The sequence below is a fragment of the Monodon monoceros genome, unplaced genomic scaffold (genome assembly GCF_005190385.1).
Source record: "Monodon monoceros isolate NGI ecotype Baffin Bay Population unplaced genomic scaffold, NGI_Narwhal_1 Super_Scaffold_4, whole genome shotgun sequence".
In the NCBI taxonomy this organism is placed as follows: domain Eukaryota; kingdom Metazoa; phylum Chordata; class Mammalia; order Artiodactyla; family Monodontidae; genus Monodon; species Monodon monoceros.
The window spans coordinates 56,022,924-56,039,408 of NW_021703781.1; the positions used below are offsets into that span (position 1 = coordinate 56,022,924).

The 16,485-nt window shown below is 41.1% G+C and overlaps 1 protein-coding gene across 5 annotated transcripts in view; it reads right to left on the minus strand.

The window, feature by feature from the left end:
* The window catches only part of ARMH3 (armadillo like helical domain containing 3), a 171,737-nt gene that overhangs the window by 134,680 nt on the left and 20,572 nt on the right, over positions 1–16,485 (minus strand). For 4 of the 5 annotated variants that reach the window (XM_029245135.1, XM_029245131.1, XM_029245133.1 and 1 more), the window contains 9 exons: positions 15,819–15,875; positions 15,563–15,709; positions 13,106–13,213; positions 8,919–9,011; positions 8,121–8,195; positions 7,950–8,036; positions 3,337–3,393; positions 1,379–1,422; positions 243–303 (listed from right to left, as the gene is read on the minus strand). In XM_029245135.1, the coding sequence (XP_029100968.1) occupies positions 243–303; positions 1,379–1,422; positions 3,337–3,393; positions 7,950–8,036; positions 8,121–8,195; positions 8,919–9,011; positions 13,106–13,213; positions 15,563–15,709; positions 15,819–15,875 (729 nt within the window). The remainder of the gene's footprint in view (positions 1–242; positions 304–1,378; positions 1,423–3,336; positions 3,394–7,949; positions 8,037–8,120; positions 8,196–8,918; positions 9,012–13,105; positions 13,214–15,562; positions 15,710–15,818; positions 15,876–16,485) is intronic. The other variant, XM_029245134.1, reaches the window with a different exon arrangement.

The window sequence follows — 16,485 nt, forward strand, 5'->3', positions numbered from 1 at the left end:
GGGGACACGGGCTCGTGCCCCGGTCCGGGAAGATCCCACATGCTGCGGAGCGGCTGGCCCGTGAGCCATGGCCGCTAAGCCTGCGCATCCGGAGCCTGTGCTCCACAACAGGAGAGGCCACAACAGTGAGAGGCCCGCGTGCCGCAAAAAATAAGATAAAATAAACTTCTGAGTCTAAATTTGTCTACCCCTGCAGATCTCATATATTTCTGAGCAGGAGAGAAAAAACAAGTAGGACTTACCATATTTGTTAAAGCAGAGAAAAAACCGCCTTGGTGTTCTTCTTCCTTGTCTTTATACTGCCTGAACAAAAATAACTAAATTCAACTTTAGTATTATTTATCACGTGTCTTTGTCCTTGGCATACCAAGTGGTAATCAGAGCAGCTCACTCGCAGAATTCACTGACTCCAAAAAACAAAAGCGTTATGACAACCCAGCCACTGCAGTTTCCCCTGCAAGCTAAGAGGCACCCATCTGCTCTTGAGGTAGCGTGTACCAAAATGCCCAGCTACTTCGGGAGAGTCTTAGAAAGCAAGCTGCAAAAGTGTGAAACTGCTCTAACATATGGCTGATCCAGTTATTTCCCAAACAGACTATTACTTGAAAAGTGTGACAGTAAAATTAAGGCTGTAACAGTGAAAATCTTGTTTGTTTTTGAAGGAAAAGGAGGGAAATCTGTGAGCTAAACTATTTGTGGAGATGGGACAGATTTGAAATCCCAATACCCAATCGTGTATAAGCAAAGTCTGGAAAGGAGTAAGAAAGATCCTGCCTGGTCCTTGCCAGGATTAGATACACTTCTGGTTTCCATTCACTGAATACCAAATCCTTCCCCATCCCCAGCAAGAGGGAAAGCAAGCATCAATGAAAAGAGCCCGCAGAACAGACAGGGACTCTAGGAAGCTGCAGTTGATTACTGATGAAAAAGAAGTATCTGTCAAACTAGAACTAATTCAGTGCTTTCTTTCCTTTTTTTTTAAGCATACAAAAAGCAGTGTTTCACAACCTTTTTTACATAGAAAATGGTATTTATATGATACATTGGGCTAAATGGAAGAGCCTGCTTATGGCTGGAAAACTAGTTAAAATGCTCTGCAATAAAATACCAAAGGTTGCATAAGAATGTTTGAATGTAAGAGTTGCTTAAACAAAAGATGGACACTAACATGGTGGCTACTTCTCCCCAGTGTTAAAAACAACTGCTGCTAAAGCCATCAAGCCCAGCTAGAACAAATGCATCTGCCAGCAGCTGTACCTCTAAATACTCTTCTAGGATAGGTAAGAGACGTTCACCCAAGAACTCTTAACAAACCTGTTTCCTACTCAACCAGTTCAAACGAAAATTAGACCCTTCCCTTCTGGAAAGGTGGGCTTACCTGTTATACTCAGATAAAGCTTGAGCAATCACAAGCCCCATTCCCTAGAGAGAAAAAAAGATAGCACAGGTGAAATAAGGGGCTGTTGGTGATACTATGACTAGACCACAGAAAACACTAATTACAGCGCCATGGTCCAAGCCCAAGAAGTTCTACCTGAAAGTAGGCAACAAGGACAGAAATTCGGAGAGACATTGTCAAAGGATCAAAAGGAACTTCTTTGGAAAGATTTTTCTGATCTAATTATCTTACTTAAGGGTTCCAGATACAATTAAAATAGAGTAACAAGGGATGAAACAGACCAGCTCAGACCACTGACAATTTCACTGGGATCATTTTCACCTCAAAAGAAGAGTGCGTTAGAATCTTCAAACAAAAAGCTCTCGAATGTCTCTAAAACAACCCATAATAAAAGTGACGAGTCCCACATTAAATGAAGGTGCAGGGACTTCCGTGGTGGCGCAGTGGTTAAGAATCCGCCTGCCAATGTGGGCGACATGGGTTCGAGCCCTGGTCCAAGAAGATCCCACATGTCGCAGAGCAACTAAGCCCATGCGCCACAACTACTGAGCCTGTGCTCTAGAGCCCATGAGCCCCAACTACTGAAGCCCGCAGCACATCTAGAGCCCATGCTCCGCAACAAGACAAGCCACCACAATGAGAAGCCTGCACACCGCAACGAAGAGTAGCCCCAGCTCGCCACAGTTAGAGAAAGGCTGGGCGCAGCAACGAAGACCCAACACAGCCAAAAGTAAAATTAATTAATTAATTTTTTTAAAGAAATGAAGAACCTGTCATCGCTTCCCCAACAGTGATTAAAAAAAAAAAAAAGAATCCGTCTGCCAATGCAGGGGACACGGGTTCGAGCCCTGGTCCCGGAAGATCCCACATGCCGCGGAGCAACTAAGCCCGTGCGCCACAACTACTGAGCCTGTGTTCTGGAGCCCGCAAGCCACAACTACTGAGCCTGCATGCCACAACTACTGAAGCCTGCACGCCTAGAGCCCGTGCTCCACAACAAGAGAAACCACCGCAATGAGAAGCCTGCGCATCACAACGAAGAGCAGCCCCCGCTCACGGCAACTAGAGAAGGCCCGTGAGCAGCAACGAAGACCCAATGCAGCCTACAATAAATAAATAAATAAATTTATTTTTAAAAACAAAGACAAGCTACTCTCAGGCCACAGGAAAACAGGAATGTAATGGGAAGAAGCATCCAATAAATATTAATTTATCAACTTTCCCCCTAGAAACTGCTAAGCGTATCACAAAGATCAATTAAGGCCACAAGGATGAATCATGTGTGCTTTTTTTTCAGAAGAGAAATTAGAAGAATGAAGAGGGCAAGATGGAAAGAGAATAAAGCCAGACACCTGGTCATCTTCTTCCTCCCTATATTCAGAGATCAGATGTTATTTCCCAAACCTCCATGGATATAAGTAGCAGATATATATCATCCTCCATGTTTCAGCTTCACCAAGGCAGGCTATAAATATAATCTGGATGGTTCTACAAGAAGAAATCTCACAACATTGAGTCATCTAAGCCTTCTTTTTTTTTTTAATTTCAGCTTTATTGAGGTATAATTGACACACAAAATTGTAAGATATTTAAAGTGTACATCATGGTGATTTGATATACCATCTAAATCTTATTCTTGGAAATGTAACTTCTTGACTCTGTAGGATAATCAACCTCAGCACACTACAACATGAAATATAACTGACCATTTCATCATGATTAGCAAGCAAATATCCCCTCACACCTTCCTTCCATGATGAGAAAATAGAAAACAGTAAGACAGTAGCACTGATGCTCTAAAAAGAAATACCTATTCCCTCTTTATAGCCAGATGAAATTAACACAATAGCTCTCTACTCTCTGTTCTAAATATCTACTAAAAGTAAGGCCACCAAAGGCAAGTAATTAAAACAATACACAAGGATCCAGATACTCACATTGAGCGTGGCTTCATCATCCACAATAGACAGCTTCACAATATAAGGATTCACAGACTATTAAACAAGAGAAGAGACTCCAGGTGAGTGTGACCTAGTTAAGAACCCATTAGCTATTTAACAAAGTGTTCACAAAAATGCTTCCATAAGGTGCTCTCTCTAGAGTGATGCTCCTAATACCTATGCCCAACTATCTTGCCAGGTGACTTCCTCCATTTCCAGTAAATCTCTCAGTGTGCATGGGCATTCACCAAGCATGCACAGATACACACACACACACACACACACACACACACACACACACACACACACTTCTATTCTACCCACATTTTCCTCTAGACTGAATCAGCTCAGGCCTATGTCTGCCACTTCTCCCATCTTTCCCTCTTATTTGTTTCTAAGAAGTAAGTGAACGCTCCACAACACTCACTTTGTCCTATCCTGCCAATAATTTACTGAGTCTATAGGGACAGCTGTCTTTTGGGGTGCACAAAAGCTCCCTTGCCATAAGGCACAAATTTATAAGTTGCTAACTTACACTCATCCCAAAGGCTCCCTAACCATTCCACAAACTATATCCAAGGACTGATTCACCCACCCGTAAAACAAAGCCACCTTGGGGGTGGAAAGTGGCAGCTGCTTAACAGCCAGAGAGGCCATTTATAGATCCAATACCCAAGTAACACTGCAGGGGAACTGAAAAAAAAGATGTAATTACCCAAACTACAATCTGGTCAGGACACTGGGATTTAATGATTGTCCCATCACTTAAAATATTGGAAGATTTCTTGAGTTTTTCCAGATTCAATCTCAGCTGGGCAGCATATGGAAATATATATATATTTAAACTCATTAAGCAACTGGGCCATCTCCTACCAGTGGGATGAGAACCAATGACGTGCTCACCTTGAAAACAACCCCTGCGTAGTATGTGAGGAAAGACCTACTACAGATCAGGCACCAATTCTAACCCACGGGAAGCTAGAAACAATAGTTCTCAGATTGGCAGTTTTTACAGCAACCAAGAAAACATTACTGAGAAGCCTGGAAACCCAACTGAAAGGTTAACCCCCCCCCGCCCCACAGACTTATTAATCAAGTTTCTGAGGGCATCTTTCGAATGCTAACTGGGAATAGAGAAGGAGAAGCTTTGTTTTTTTAACAGCCCAAATGTTTACAAGGTTTTCTACAATACAATTCAAGGAGGTAAAACTCACTCCATTCGTTACTTGATCTGACAGAGGAAGGCTCTCAATACTTCTTCCTATAACTAACAGTCAAATCCTGCTGACGCTACAGACTTCAGACAACATCCAAAGCAAGTGGATCCTTGGAACTGAAAATCAGCAGTAAGCTGACCCTGAGATGCCATCAAATGAAAACAACAGTAGAAAGAATAGGCCACTGTCTCTTGGCACAATTTTTGAAAAGTCCTAGTTATCACCTTCCCAAAAGTAGACTGTCTTAAGTAATAATAAGGACCATCTGATTACCAAGAACAGCCTATGCATTAGCAACAGTTGAGGAAAAGGCAAGGTGGCTAAAATCAAGGATTTGAGTTCTAGATCCTCGACTTATTGTGACAAGTTAGGCACGTTAATAAACCTAAGCTCCATTTTCTCATCTGTAAAATGGGGAAAAATGTTTTCTTCCTTGGGGTTGCTATGAGACTTAAATCAAGTAAAATCCTTAGCACAGTATCTGGCATATGATAAGGGCTCGATTATTGGTAGCTATATTTTTTTTCCTTTGACATTTTTATCACAGTCAAAGGAAGATCTGTAGGGAAAAAAGAGAGAGAGAAAGAAAAAGAGAAGGAACAACTTACAACCGGACATAATAAACAATTTTGTAATTTCTGGGAAACATCATGTTCAGGGCAGCAGTTGGGGACTGAGTCACTTCATCTCAGAAGACCTGGCCAACCCAGAAGGCCAAGATCTTAATGCTGTGAAAATTTCTATTCTGTCAAACACTGATTTTCCTTAACACTATATACCTGTTGTGGTCATGTTTTAAAACTCAAGGCAATCTACTTTTCATCAGCAAGACAGGATTACACACTCAGTCAGCCTTCACAGAATCACTCTAATAGGGTCCATCCAGCCTTTACTTGATCTAAACCATACTTAACAAATTTCATTGCTCTTCCCTAGACCTTTTTTTTTTTTTTGGCCTCCTCTATCTCTTGAGATGAAATTACTAAAATGGAATGCATTATTTGAAGTGAGCAAGAACTACTTCCATTCCTTAAGTCCAACACCTAATCTCTCTTCTCTGTGTTTAGCTGGACACCAAGCCTCTCTGGTGCTCTCTGCACCTTTCTGGAAAGGTTACAACTTACCCCACTGGTCATGGGATCGATTGTGGTGGTAATTAGAATGTTGTTCCCCCTAGCACACCCTCTTGTATTTTGCATAAAACTTCACCAGCTTTTGGTTTTGCTATGTTCATCTGGAATTCCTCATGCTCCTATCAAAAACCTTCCTGCTCCATGGTCACCAGGTTTCCTTAATGGTTTCTGGTGATTGACTTATATCAAAAGCTGCAAAGCCCAGATAAATTATGCCTACCAGCTTGCCCTCGCCTACTGTATTAACTCTTCTGGGGTTTCTGACAGACTAGAGATGCATACCCCACTCAAGAAATATGATTTTCTCCAGTTCCTTGGCCATGTCCAATTTTTCAGGCTGACATTTCAGAAAGTCTTACTGGGCTGAACCAGGGCTCAGTTCACATTTAGAGAAGCCAAGCCATTGCCTCAGAGTGGCCTACATGCAGCAGAATGTTCCAAAAATATTCATTACTGATGATGGCTCTTTCCTTTCACACATAACTCGCTTTAACTACCTTCAGCATTTTTCCTCAGCTATTTTTCCTGCTGTTGTAATAAGGCCCCAGAGGCTATTACACATGACAGAGATCAAAATGGCTACCACACCTGCCCTTCCAGATCACCAGCAAAACAGGTGTTGGTGATAAATTACTTATTTATTAGTAGCTCTGTACACCATCTGTCAGTTCCTCCAAGACAATGAAAGCAATCAACTCCTGGGATTTATAACACGTTAACATTGCTCCACATATTCCAGTCCCTCTTTAAGTATTCCTTTCTCACAGCCAGCCTTTCTTTCATATCCCTATTTATAAGAATAAGCTCCATATTTTATGTTACCCATCACTTTTGACCTGGCTAGTAATCATATCAAAAATCACTAAGTGAAGATCCAGAAGCTCAAAAATGAAAACATTCCCTCCAGCTGGCCCATTTCTCATAGTATTGCTACTTATTAAATGAAGAAGGTCAAGTTGCCTCAATGCAGCTCCTGACTTCTGGGTTCAGTGAAGTACTCCTAGTGTCCAGGACCCAGTGCCAAGTGCTCCCTATTCCCACAAAGCAATCCCCAGTGAGGTCCCTGGTCTTCCCTAAGTGGACCCCTTCTTTTTCTGTGTATTCTACCTTTTGAGGGGAATCAAGTAGATGCTCCAATCCAAGTATAAGTCTCTGAGTTCACCTCTTTATCTCAAAACCTATAAATCTATCCCTGACTAATTCAGAGGCAAAAAGAACTCCAGAATTAATATGGATAAGGCTCTGTCTTCAACTCCCATCAAAATCAGAAAGAGCCTCCAAACCAACAGTTGATATTTATACAAGTGGATTGATTGCATTGCAGAAATCCAATATATAAGTCCAATATTTCAAAATAGATGCATTAGGTCAGTGGTTCCCAATCCTAGCTGATCATCACGTTCAAAAGGAGATATTTAAAAAAAAAGAAAGATATCTAGGTCTCACCCCCTAAGAGATTCTGATTTGGTGTGTAAAGAGTAAGGCCCAGGGACTTCCCTGGCGGTCCAGTGGTTAAGACTCTGTGCTTCCACTGCAGGGGGCATGGGTTCGACCCCTGGTCAGGGACCTAAGATCCCACATGCCACACAGCACAGACAAATAAGTAAATAAATAAATAAAATAAAGAGTAAGGCCCAGAAATATCTTCTTTTTAAAAAGTAACTACTGAGGGACTTCCTTGGTGGCGCAGTGGCTGGCTGCCTGCCTGCCAATGCAGGGGACACGAGTTCGATCCCTAGTCCGGGAAGATCCCACATGCTGCGGAGCAACTAAGCGCACAAGCCACGACTACTGAAGCCCGCGAGCCACAACTACTGAAGCCTGCACGCCTAGAGCTCATGCTCCACAGCAAGAGAAGCCACCGCAACAAAGAGTAGCCCCTGCACACTGCAACTAGAAAAGCCTGCACGTCACAATGAAGATCCCATGTGCCGCAACTAAGACATGACGCAGCCAAATAAATAAATAAATATTTTTAAAAAGATAACTAGGTGATTCTAATGATAAGCTGGGTTTGGGAACCATTACATTAAGAGAGATTTACTCACTTTTTTAGAAGTTACACCACAGGATTCCTTTAAACAGCTATATCCTCTACCGCAGGCATCTAACATAGGACTTCTAGAATTGGTTTATCAAAATTAATCTATAAACCATTTGCCAAGAACATGTCTTCTACATTAAGCAAAATCCTCTAGGAGTGGCCACATTTAGGAAGATTGTAGAAAGGTAACAGCTCTCCATTAAGGGACCCACTTACCTCATATTTTCTGTAGTTCACCAGCAAAGCCAAGAGGACTACGGCATCATACCCATGTTCCCTACGACTTGGCGGGTGGGAGAGTATCTGTAACCAGAACCAAAAATGGTGAGAGTGCTTGAGGAGGTGGTTTACCCAAAAAAGAAAGAGGTGACAAGGGAACTGACCTACCTGTAAAATTGCTTCAAATATGCTGTTGATCATTACATACTCCAGGATAGTGTTCTGGCTGATGTTATCTGTCACCTGAATATAATAAAAGGCTATTTAAAGTCTATACTAAGACACTCTGATATCTCATGTATATCTCCTCACCTAGTATCTAAGAGAAACAGAAATGTTAAAACATTCTACTAGATACTTAGCAGATCTTAAAGCACTCCCAAAGCCACCTGAGCCTGAATAGACAAGACACTAGAAGGGTAAGAAATTAGCAAATTAAAACTTCCTAAATCTTTGAACTTCTCATTGTTTCTCTCATACCCTCACAAAAGCATTTGCCTAACAGTTTCTTGGGTTTCATTCCCCAGATGCACAGGAAGAACTTTATGATCCAGAAGTCTTCAAGCAGTGGCAGGGAAAGGAAACCACCTGAAGTAAATGAATAACACCCTACCCTCCTCCCACTAGAAGGTACAGGCCAGCTTCCAGCTATAAAATCAAAGTCAGAACAAATAAAAATATTCAGAATCACAAAAACTGTTTCCAAATGAGACCTGATGAAGGGCAAAATCTAACAATCCAGACTGGTACAGGTTAAAAATGTCAGCAGTTGCTCCAAAGAGCAACTTCTAGGAAGCGAAAGCCCATACAAATAACTTCCTTCTACACAAACACAACAGAGTGATGTAATGGCCCAGTAGAGATTTTTTTTCTCTTTTCCTTTCTAACTTTGGGCTCAAGAATTCAAATTTGCCCCTGCTGTCAATTTACACCCTTGACAAAGAAACATCTATGTAAGTTACTTACAGTCACTAAGCAGAGGAGAAGTTTCAGACATAAGCTCTTCAGACTTTCAGAACCTTCTGCACAAAGCAATGAATCCAAACTCTCCATCAAGTTCTGAGAAAGAGAACCATTAAGTATTAAACCATATCAAAGAACATCTCCACCATGTCTTTGTCAAACTCTGGGTTATGTTATGTAGGGTAATGTAATAAAATAAAATGAAGCAACCATATCATTCCCTTAGGCCTAGGCCTTGCAAGACTAGACATAAAAAAGGAAGACTTCTAACTAGGTCTAGCTATTTTGGGAAAAATGCCTTAGAACAACCGCACAGAAAAATAAAGAATTTACTATTCCAGCAAATGAATGTTTGCAGCCTATCACCCTCATATAAACCTTCAGATTAGAATGAAATTTTTTAAAAGATTAATAACAGTTAAATAATATACAAATTAAAAACAATAAATAATAAACTAAATAAAATTAAATTCTATTAAATAAATTTTAAATAATAAATTAAACAAATGATTAAGTTAAAGGTTAATAATAATGGTTAAACAGCTAGGTATGTTTCATTATTTGATAAGAAAGCATATCACTTGATGCAGGCACACTGAACAAACAACAAAGAGATAACATCACTACTAGCTGTTCACTGGCCATATGCACTATCCAACAAAGCTAGCTCATATCCATCCTGGTCGCTTCTACTAGACAATGTGATTAGAGTTTAACACTTGTACTAACAACCAACTGTTTTATCCAATGTAGTCAAAAGATGAAACCTTTAGATACTACAAGGAAGAAAAAAAGAAATATTTTACATTAAATAAAGGAGGAAAATGAACGGAGAATAAGGAGTTAGCAGGACATCCCTGGTGGTTCAGTGGTAAAGAATCCACCTTACAATGCAGGGGACGCTGGTTCGATCCCTGGTCAGGGAACTAATATCCCACGTGCCATGGGGCAACTAAGCCTGCATGCCACAACTACTGAGCTCTCGCACCTCAGTGAGAGAGCCCACGTGCCGCAAACTACAGAGCCCACGCGCTCTGGAGCCTGCGCGCCACAACTAGAGAGAGAAAACCCGCAGGCCACAACTAGAGAGAAGCCTGTGCACCGCAATGAAAGATCCCACATGCTTCAGTGAAGATCCCGTATGCTGCAACTAAGACCCAACACAGCCAAAAATAAATTAAATAAATAAATAAATAATAAATAAATCTTAAAAAAAAAAGGATTTAGTGTGCTGGAAGGTCAAGTGAAGGTTCAAAATAAGCTACTTCAGGTCAATTCAACAAATATGTAGTAAGAGTCTACTATACGCTAAATATTGTGCTTTCAAAGAAAATAAGAAAAAAATAAGACAATGACCCTTGCTCTCAAGGTGTTTTTAGTCTAACAGGAGAGAAAAACAAATAAACAGTTTAATGGTTACTATGACAGTAATATATATGGAGGAAGGGAATTAGCTCAGAAGTTACCTATTCCAGGACTCCTCAGGGACAGGCTGTATTTTGAAAAATCAGTAGGAATTAATTAAAACTTGAGGAGGAAAGGAATTCTAGACAGGCATTAGCATGATCAAAGACACATGAAGAATGAAATGGCCCTGGACATGCAGTTGGAATACAGGCAGTTTATTATTATAGAAGTATAAAGAGTGAGGCACAGTGATGAGAGATGCGATTTGAGAAATAAATAGAAAGAAGATCATAAAAGTTTTATACAGCTAATGAGGGAGTTTTGTCTTTATCCTTTTAGTGATAGGAAACTAATGAAGGGTTTTAAGCAAGAAAGATATGAGTGTTAAGTTACATCACTCTGCTGTCAGCGTGGATGACAGATTTAAAGATGGTAAGGCTGGAGAGAGGGAGACAAAAGAAGACTAACCTATCAATTTTCTGAGGATGGTTGCCATGTCTTATTTGCCTCTGTATCCCCGATGTCTGGCACAGAGGAGCATAACAAATGTTTGTCAAAAGAATGAAGGCATCACTACAATAGTTCAGGGATAATGGGGACTTTGGCAGTAGAGGAAGAAAAGAAAAAACCAGATATGAGAAGTATGAGCTGAGGTAAAATTAGCTGAACATGGTGATAGTCTGGATATGAAAGATGAGGGATAGGAAAGAGTCAAGGGTGACTCTCAGGTCTTTGGCTTGGGGAACTGGGAAGACAGGTATCCCCATTCTGACACAGAATGAATGAGGAAGAACAGAAGTATAGAAAACAATGAGTTCCATTTTGGATATGCCAAACAAGAGGTTTGGATATGCCAAACAAGTGGGTATATTCAGCAAGTGCTTAAAGAGAACAGGTTTGAGACTCAGGAGGAATTAAGGCTAAAGATAGAGACTTAGTAATCAGCAGTATATAGACAGTAGTGAAAACTGTAAGAATGAAAAAGATATTAGGGATTTTACTATATATATATATATATATATATATATATATATATATATATATATATGTATATATATATATAGACTGTAAAAGGTTAGAATTAAAAACTAACTCCAGGGCTTCCCTGGTAGCACAATGGTTGAGAATCTGCCTGCTAATGCAAGGGACACGGGTTCGAGCCCTGGTTTGGGAGGATCCCACATGCCGTGGAGCAACTAGGCCCGTGAGCCACAACTACTGACCCTGCGCGTCTGGAGCCTGTGCTCTGCAACAAGAGAGGCCGTGATAGTGAGAGGCCCGTGCACCACGATGAAGACTGGCCCCCGCTTGCCACAACTAGAGAAAGCCCTCGCACAGAAACGAAGACCCAACACAGCAAAAATAAATTAATAAAATTAATAAACTCCTACCCCCAACATCTTTAAAAAAAAAAAAAAAGAACTGACTCCAGGTACTAAATCTTTGTGTATTCCTAATTGCATATTCGTAACGTTTTTATTTTAATAAATTTATTTATTTTATTTATTTATTTGTGGCTGCGTTGGGTCTTCATCGCTGCACATGGGCTTTCTCTAGTTGCAGTGAGTGGGGGCTACTCTTCATTGCAGTGCACGGGCTTCTCATTGCAGTGGCTTCTCTTGTTGTGGAGCACAAGCTCTAGGCATGCGGGCTTCAGTAGTTGTGGCTCACGGGCTCTCGAGCGCAGGCTCAGTAGTTGTGGTGCACAGGCTTAGCTGCTCCGCGGCATGTGGGATCTTCCTGGACCAGGGACCGAACCCGTGTCCCCTGCATTGGCAGGCAGATTCTTAACCACTGCGCCACCAGGGAAGTCCCACATATTTGTAACTTTTAAAAAATAAACTAATCACTATAAGGATTCTTTGGCATACAGATTTCTTTATTTTAAATGTAGTGAATGAGAGAAGACAGGTTCTTCAAAGTTCATATTATGAACAACATTCGTTCAAGATAGTGACAAATACTGCAAATCAGATATTTGATAAGGGACTTGTATCCAAAATATATAAAGAACTCTTACACCTCAACAATAAAAAGACAAATAATTCAATCTACAAACAGGCAAAGGATTTGAATAGACATTTCATACACACACACACACACACACACACACACACACACACACATACACATACACACATTGCTGGGGAAAATGTAAAATGGTACTGCCACTTTGGAAAACAGTTTGGAATTTCCTCAAAATGTAAACATAGAATTACCATATGAGGGACTTCCCTGGTGGTGCAGTGGTTCAGAATCCGCCCACCAATGCAGCGGAGACGGGTTCAAGCCCTACTCCAGGAAGATCCCACATGCCGCGGAGCAACTAAGCCCATGTGCCACAACTACTGAGCCTGTGCTCTAGAGCCCAGGAGCCACAACTACTGAGCCAGTGCTCTGGAGCCCGCAAGCCACAACTAGTGAAGCCCGTGTGCCCTACAGCCCACACGCTGCAACTACTGAGCCCATGAGCTGCAACTACTGAGCCCATGTGCTGCAACTACTGAAGCCTGCATGCCTAGAACCCAAGCTCCACAACAAGAGAAGCCACCACAATGAGAAGCCCGCGCGCCGCATCAGAGTAGCCCCCGCTGGCCGCAACTAGAGAAAGCCAGCGCACAGCAACAAAAACCCAATGCAGCCAAAAATAAATTAAAAAGAATAAAAATTCAATCATCTATGTCTGAGTCCAAATCTTCTAGTGCATCTAACTGTCTGCAGATGATCCATGAACAGCTGTCAGAAGCAGACATCCACAGGCACATCTACAGCTTATGTCTCACCTTCATGCACAGCTCCGCCTTGTCAAAGCCCATCAGCATGTTGATAATGTCAAACCCAGAGGTAGACTTATTTTTTTGATGGACTCCTCGAATGAGTGCACACAAGGTCTGCAGAGATGAGAGAAAGAATTCTTTCTAGAAAGGAAGTCTCAAAATGCAAAGGGCATTGGATCAGTAGCTTCACACTGCAACCTCAGAACCTTCTCCTTACACAGCTGACATTCAACTGCTCTATTCTCTGAGCTCCAAAACACAGTCTGGGTCTTAATATGTGCAAAATCCAGAAATGAAAAGAGGAACAGCAACTGAAACTGTTGTCATCCTCTTTTTTTTATTTTCTGGCCATCCACTTTTTAAAAATTACACTGCAAAGACTGGAAGGTGATATTCAAAAATAAGAAACAGGGGGCTTCCCTGGTGGCGCAGTGGCTGCGAGTCCGCCTGCCGATGCAGGGGACACGGGTTTGTGCCCCGGTCCGGGAAGATCCCACATGCCGCGGAATGGCTGGGCCCGTGAGCCATGGCCGCTGAGCCTGCATGTCCGGAGCCTGTGCTCCGCAACGGGAGAAGCCACAGCAGTGAGAGGCCCGCATACCGCAAAAAAATAAAAATAAAAATAAAAAACAGTTCTTGAGTTTGAATCATGGGATTGGTGGAGCTTTCCTTTATTTAACATTAGTTTTAGAATTTACATAATAGTTTACCATTTTTAATAACTATAGAGGTCCCTATATGATAACAACCAATCAATTCAAATCTTAAAAATTCATTACAATCCCCATCCACTACTTACTAGCTGTGTGAGCCTGGACAAATTAGTTAACTTTTCAGTGCCTCATTTTTCTCAGCTATAAAATGGGAATGATAATAGCATTAACCTCATAGGGATGTTGTGATGGCTATGTGAATTAATACTGTAAGGCACTTAGAATACTCCCTGGAACTTTGTTAAAGTTCCTGGAATAATGCCTGGAACTTAACTTTGTTACAGCTCAATAAATATCAGGTATTATAATAAATGTACTATATTTTTATGGGTCACCAAGTGGCTTAATGTCAATTTATTTTCACTGGACTAAAATCAGTTTATAATTCATGCCCCCACAGTAAGCCACTATAATTACAGGAAGTACAATTTCCAACTTTCATTTCAACTTTCAATTAATGAGTCACTACAACTGTGATGCTCGAAATGTAGAATTTACTGTCCAAGGGTTAACAAAGCTACAGGATAAACATGGTCCTTCTCTCTGGGGCATCAACTCAAGAGGTAATTTCTACATTTTACAGATGAGAAAACTGGGGCTCACAAAGTGATCTGCCCAACTTGTAAGTTAGAAACTTAAACCCAATCTACCAAAAGTTCCAACAAAATCCTTTATGCTGTCATCAGTTCTTCATATTCTAAGCTTGTCAATCACTACCCTAAATACTCAGCCTAATCTAGGCTACACTGGAGCTACTAGGCTATAAACTCTAGAAATTTTGCCCATCATTCATTCAAAAAAATTTACTTCTAGAATGTTATTTGCCAGGCACTGTTCTACACACTAGGAACAAAGTATTGAATAATACTGTCTTTGCCCTCAAGAAGCCTATAATGTATCCCACCAGCTCAATGCTTAGCACATAACAGTAATTCAAGAAATAATGAATGTAGTTCAAGAATAATGAATATTCCTCACGATCATGCCACTTAGCATTAAGAATAGTGATTCTTAGGGCTTCCCTGGTGGCGCAGTGGTTGAGAGTCCGCCTGCCGATGCAGGGGACACGGGTTCGTGCCCCGGTCCGGGAAGACCCCACATGCTGCGGAGCGGCTAGGCCCATGAGCCATGGCCACGGAGGCTGTGCGTCCGGAGCCTGCGCTCCGCAACGGGAGAGGCCACAACAGTGAGAGGCCCGCGTACCGCAAAAAAAAAAAAAAAGAATAATGATTCTTAATGTTTTTAGAGTTACAGACCTTTTTGAGAATCTGACAAAAGCCCTCTCTCCAAAAAAAATGTGCATATACACATAACGTACATTTACACATAAAATATTACATGTAACTTCAGGGAGTCAAGGACCTTCTGAAACCTCACGTTAATAAAATACTGTTTATTTAATTAAGAAAGTCTTCTGATTTTTGCTGTAGACTAATCAACCTTGCCAGAGTTTCCTCTCTCTCTCTTCCTGTCCTCAAGTAATAATAAAAATTCTGTCAAACAATCCTCCTTGGCATTAGATCAAATTATACAAATGGACAAGATAACTACTATAGGCGTCAATTTGTTTAACCAGGAAGATGGCTAAACAAACATGGCATAGATGTTTGATTACTTAAAGAAATAAAGAAAAAACAAAGAAAGCAAGCCTCAAACCTAAGGGCAATTTTAGGTTCCTCAAGTTCCAATAGATGTATTACAATTTCTTTCTCCTATTAAACAAGACTTCCCCAGTCTCCCAGCCTTGTACCTGCAATGCATTGACCACTCGAATTGGATGCTCCTCTCCCAGAGCCTGGATGCAGTGCTGAAATAAGCAATTAATATTTTCCTTGATCTTCATTAACTCCTCACCGTCAAGAGATTCCAGCTTGCCTTCTAGGTACTCTAAATTCACCTAACGAGGAAACAATAAGGGCCTGAGTGCATTTTTACTGCAGCACCTAGAACACATGTGAAGGCAATCTCAGTTACCAGGAAAATCCACAGGTGCCACCAAGTCTTACCTTCATAAGGAAGAGCTCCTCCCAAAATCGAGGACTGCACTTACTAGGGTCCTCTGTCTGAAACCGGAAGATAAGTATATTCAATATCCCCAGCTAACACCAAAGCATTAAGAACACATTTGAAAGGGTCACTACACATAATCAACCTTACCTTTCACAATTAACTTTGAAAATGCTTGGTCATTCCAAACAGCTATAATGGGGAACAAGTTTTTTGGGTTCTTTTCCCAAATGGAAGACATTGTGCATGGATATATATTCCCTGCACCAAAAGTTAAATGGCTCAAAGAACCTCCCTCAAATCTTTCTCTTCTTAGCAAGAAAAGAACCTAGCCATCTGAGTCAGTTAGTCATATTATGATATATCCCCATTGTATTTGTATGGTACTCAGTTTTCAAAGCCCATTCACATACATGAAATACAATGGCCCAGTGAGCCAGGCAGGGTAGATATTATCATTATCCTCCTTTTAGGAAATAGAGTCCACAAGACTTACACAAGTGCAGGAGCCAGAACCCAGATCATCTAAGTAATACTGCCATGATTTTTACAACATCCTGCTTCTACTTGCCCTCCCATATGCATTTAGTCCTCTGTACAGAGCCTGTAATATTCTCTTTTCTTACTTCAAATTGGTCCATAATTAGCAAAATTATGGTGCTAAAA